We start from the raw sequence: 4,634 nt of genomic DNA, 5'->3' as shown, positions 1-4,634 counted from the left end.
CCCCCCCATCCCACATTTGTAGAATCCCCCCATCCTAAATTTCTACAATCCCCCATTCCCAGATTTCTACAGTCCCAGATTTCTCCAATCCCAGATTTCTCCAATCCCCCCATCCCAGATTTCTACAATCCCATCCCAAATTTCTGCAATCCCAGATTTCTCCCATCCCAGATTTCTCCAATCCCCCCATCCCAGATTTCTCCAACCCCCCCATCCCAAATTCAAAGAATCCCTCCCTCCCAAATTTCTCCAATCCCTCCATCCCAGATTCCTCCAATCCCAGATCTCTCCCATCCCATTCCCAGATTTCTTCAACCTCCCATCCCAGATTTCTCCAATCCCAGATTCCTCCAATCCCATTTTTCTCCCCTCCCATTCCCAGATTTCTCCAACCCCCCCATCCCAAATTTCTCCCATCCCAGATTTCTCCCATCCCAGATTTCCCCATTCCCAGATTTCTCCCATCCCAGATTCCTCCAATCCCACATTTCTCCCCTTCCCCTTCCCAGATTTCTACAACCCCCGGCGCGATTCCCGCCCCTCCCATCGCTCCGACTGCAACTGCGACCGCTGCTGGGGGAACTGGGGAGACCCGGAGAGACCCCCACAAACACGGCAGGAAGAGGAGGGACCCCCGGGGGAGGAAGGCCCTGAGGAGGAGGAGAGACCCCCAGAGCCGGGGGAGGAAGAGGAGGGACCCCCAGAGCCGGGGGAGGAAGGCCCTGAGGAAAAGGAGGAGGAGGAGGAAGGGGGAGACCCCCAGGGAGAGGAGGAGGAAGGAGGCCCTGAGGAGGAGGAGGAGGAGGGTGGGGAAGATGAAGGCCCCGAGGAGGAGGAGGGAGAGGCCGGGGGGGATGAAGGAGGGGATGAAGGAGGGGACACTGAGTAGGGGGAGGGGCAGACCCCAAGAAGGAGGAGGAGGAGGAGATGAAGGCCCTGAGGAGGAGGAGGGAGGAGGGGACAGTGAGTAGGGGGAGGGCAGACCCCGAGGAGGAGGAGGAGGAGGAGGAAGAAGGGGGAGACCCCCAGGAAGAGGAGGGAGAAGCCAAGGAGGAGGAGGAGGAGGAGGGAGAAGGTGAGGAAGAGGAGGGAGAAGCCGAGGAAGGAGGCCCCAAGGAGGAGGAGGAGGAGGAGGAGGGTGGGGGAGATGAAGGCCCCAAGGAGGAGGAAGAGGATGGAGAGGCCGGGGGGGATGAAGGAGGGGACAGCGAGTAGGGGGAGGGGCAGACCCTGAGGAGGAGGAGGAGGAAGAGGAAGGGGGAGACCCCCAGGAAGAGGAGGAGGAGGAGGAAGAGGAGGAGGAAGGAGGCCCCAAGGAAGAGGAAAAGGAGGAGGAGGAAGAGGAGGAGGAGGAAGAAGGAGGTGAGGAAGAGGAGGGAGAACCTGAAGAAGGAGGCCCCGAGGAGGAGGAGGAGGAAGGAGGCCCCGAGGCGGAGGAGGGTGGGGGAGATGAAGGCCCCGAGGAGGAGGAGGAAGAAGAGGACAGTGAGTAGGGGGAGGGGCAGACCCCAAGGAGGAGGAGGAGGAGGAAGAGGAAGAGGAGGAGGAGGAGGAGGAAGGGGGAGACCCCCAGGAAGAGGAGGGAGAAGCTGAGGAGGAGGAGGAGGAGGAGGAGGAGGAGGGGGGTGGTGAGGAAGAGGACGGAGACCCTGAAAAGGAGGAGGAAGGTGATGAAGATGATGATAAAGGTGAAGACGATGATGATGAGGAAGATGATGATGAAGATGAAAAGGAGGAGGAGGAGGATGATGATGATGAGCAATAAGACGACAAGGAGGACAAAGATGATGAGGAGGAAGAGGAGGAGGAAGAAAATGATGATGATGAAGACGATGATGATGATGATGATAAACAATAAAACGATGAAGACGAAGATGATGATGAAGATGATCATGATGAGGAAGGCGATGATGATGAAGATGATGACGAGCAATAAGATGATGAGGAAGATGAAGATGATGATGAGGAGAAGGAAGATGATGGTCATGATAAGGAAGACGATGATGATGATGAAGATGATGATGAGCAATAAGATGATGAGGAAAATGAAGATGATGAGAAGGAAGAAGATGATCATGATGAAGATGACGATGATGATGAAGATGATGATGAACAATAAAACGATGAAGACGAAGATGATGATGATGAGGAAGATGATGATGAGGAAGATGTTGATGATGAAGATGATGATGAGGACAACAATGATGAGGAGGAGGAAGAAGACGATGAGGAGGAAGATGATGATCAACAAGATGACAAGGAAGATGAAGAGGAGGAGGAGGAGGAGGAGAAAGAAGATGATCATGAGGAGGAAGATCATGATGAAGAAAATGATGAGGAAGATGAGGATGAGGATGAAGACGAGGAGGAGGAAGATGAAGACCCATTTTGGGCCACCCCCCCCAACCACGCCCCCCGGAGCCCCCCGAGCCTTCCTCCCCTCCCCTGCCCTCCCCCCTCCCCCTCCCCCAATAAACCTTCGGCCTCAGCACCCGCTGCAGCTTTAATGGGGGCGGGGCCACCCCGCTAACGAGGGGCCCCTAACGAACCGACCCGGGGGGGGAGGGGAGGGGACCCCCAATGTCCTGGGGGGGGGGAGGGGAGGGGTGGGGTGTCCCAAAGTCCGGGGGCACCTGAGGGGCCCATTTTGGGGTCACCGGGAGCGCCGGGACCCCCTTGATGGCCAACGGTCAACGGCGAACCCCCGATGGCCAACGGTCAACTTTGGGGGTCCTCCTTGACCGGGACCCCCCCGATGGCCAATGTCCAACCTTGGAGAGTCTTCGTTGATCGGGACCCCCCCGATGGCCAACATCCAAATTTGGGGGGTCTTGGTTGACCGGGACCCCCCCAATGGCCAACGTCCAACTTTGGGGGGTTCTCCTTGACCGGGACCCCCCCAATGGCCAACGTCCAACTTTGGGGGGTTCTCCTTGACCGGGACCCCCCCATGGCCAACGTCCAACCTTGGGGGTCCTCCTTGATCTTCACCCCCCCGATGGCCAACGTCCAACCTTGGGGGGTCTCCAAGAGCACCTCGACCCCGATGTCCAGTTTTGGGGGTCTCCAGGTGCCCCTTGACCCCCACAATGATTAAAGTCCAATTTTGGGGGGGTCCTTCTTGACCTTGACCCCCACGATGATCAATGTCCAATTTGGGGGTTTCTCCTTGACCTTGATGATCAACGTCCAACTTTGGGGGTCTCCAGGAGCTCCTTGACCCCCACGATGATCAAAGTCCAATTTGGGGGGTTCTCCTTGACCTTGATCACCAACATCCAACTTTGGGGGTCTCCAGGAGCCCCTCAACCCCAATGTCTGATCTGGGGGGTTCTCCTTGACCTTGATGACCAACGTCCAACTTTGGGGGTCTCCAGGAGCTCCTTGACCCCCACAATGATCAAAGTCCAATTTTGGGGGGGTTCTCCTCGACCTTGACCCCCACCATGATCAAAGTCCAATTTTGGGGTTTCTCCTTGACCTTGATGACCAACATCCAACTTTGGTGTTTCAACTGGAGCACCTCGACCCCAATGTCCAACCTTGAAGGTTCTCCAAGAGCTCCTCAACCCCAGTGTCCAACTTTGGGGGTCTCCAGGAGCTCCTTGACCCCCACATGATCAAAGTCCAATCTGGGGGGTTCTCCTTGACCTTGATCACCAACGTCCAACTTTGGGGGTCTCCAGGAGCTCCTTGACCTTGATGACCAACGTCCAACTTTGGTGTTTTGACTGGAGCACCTTGACCCCAACGTCCAACTTCGGGGGTCTCCAGGAGCTCCTTGACCCCCACAATGATCAAAGTCCAATTTGGGGGGTTCTCCTTGACCTTGACCCCAATGTCCAACTCTGGGGGTCTCCAGGAGCCCCTCAACCCCCAGGTCCAACTTTGGAGCTCTTCAGGAGCTCCTTGACCCCCACGATGATCAAAGTCCAATTTGGGGGTTTCGCCTTGACCTTGATGACCAACGTCCAACTCTGGGGGTCTCCAGGAGCTCCTTGACTCCCACAATGATCAAAGTCCAATTTGGGGGGTTCTCCTTGACCTTGATCACCAACATCCAACTTTGGGGGTCTCCAGGAGCTCCTTGACCCCCACAATGATCAAAGTCCAATTTTGGGGGGGTTCTCCTTGACCTTGACCCCCACCATGATCAAAGTCCAATTTTGGGGGTTCTCCTTGACCCTGACAAAGGTTCTCCAGGAGCCCCCCGACCCCAACGTCCCACTTTGGTTCTTCTCCTTTGGTTTCTCCTCCATCTCGTCGACCGAACCCCGACTCTGGGGGGGTCTCTCCCGTCCCCCCCCTCGGCCCCGGGGGGTTCTGGGGCCCCGGGGGGGTCTGTCCCGTCCCCCCCCCGGCCCTGGGGGGTTCAGGGGCCCCGGGTCAGATGCGGAAGCTCTCGGCTTTGCCGTCGATGTGGCGCAGCCGCAGGTAAACGTCGGTGCCCACCCCCTGCAGCGACTGCAGCACCAGGGACCCCCCCAGGTACTCGGCGTAGGCCCGAGACGTCGGCAGCCCGAACCCAAACCTGGGGAGGGGGCAAAAAATCAGATAAACCCCCCTAGAGATCCCCCAAAACCCCCAAGACCCCCCCAGGTACTCGGTGTAGGCCCGAGACGTCGGCAGCCCCA

General features: G+C 57.4%; 1 protein-coding gene and 1 long non-coding RNA gene across 5 annotated transcripts in view; both read right to left on the bottom strand.

The window, feature by feature from the left end:
- Positions 1-2,992: 2,992 nt before the first annotated feature.
- LOC113981242 lies at positions 2,993-3,986 on the bottom strand. 4 transcript variants are annotated; one of them, XR_003538363.1, is made up of 4 exons: positions 3,835-3,891; positions 3,652-3,698; positions 3,127-3,433; positions 2,993-3,036 (listed from the first exon to the last, which is right to left on the bottom strand). It is a non-coding gene; the product is annotated as an uncharacterized LOC113981242 (long non-coding RNA). The 4 variants fall into 4 exon arrangements; XR_003538361.1 differs by lacking the exons at positions 2,993-3,036; positions 3,835-3,891 and adding an exon at positions 3,915-3,986 and having other exon boundaries at positions 3,155-3,433; XR_003538360.1 differs by lacking the exon at positions 2,993-3,036 and having other exon boundaries at positions 3,155-3,433; positions 3,835-3,921.
- Positions 3,987-4,333: 347 nt separating this feature from the next.
- Positions 4,334-4,634, bottom strand: part of BCKDK (branched chain ketoacid dehydrogenase kinase) — a gene marked incomplete at its 5' end in the record, with an annotated part of 7,623 nt that continues 7,322 nt past the window's right edge. Inside the window, one exon of the mRNA XM_027708545.1 lies at positions 4,334-4,531. Coding sequence (XP_027564346.1) covers positions 4,387-4,531 — 145 coding nt within the window. The remainder of the gene's footprint in view (positions 4,532-4,634) is intronic.

Source organism: Neopelma chrysocephalum, unplaced genomic scaffold, assembly GCF_003984885.1.
Source record: "Neopelma chrysocephalum unplaced genomic scaffold, ASM398488v2 Primary Assembly neopelma1_96305, whole genome shotgun sequence".
NCBI classification, from domain to species: domain Eukaryota; kingdom Metazoa; phylum Chordata; class Aves; order Passeriformes; family Pipridae; genus Neopelma; species Neopelma chrysocephalum.
This window is presented reverse-complemented; position numbering and strand designations above follow the sequence as displayed.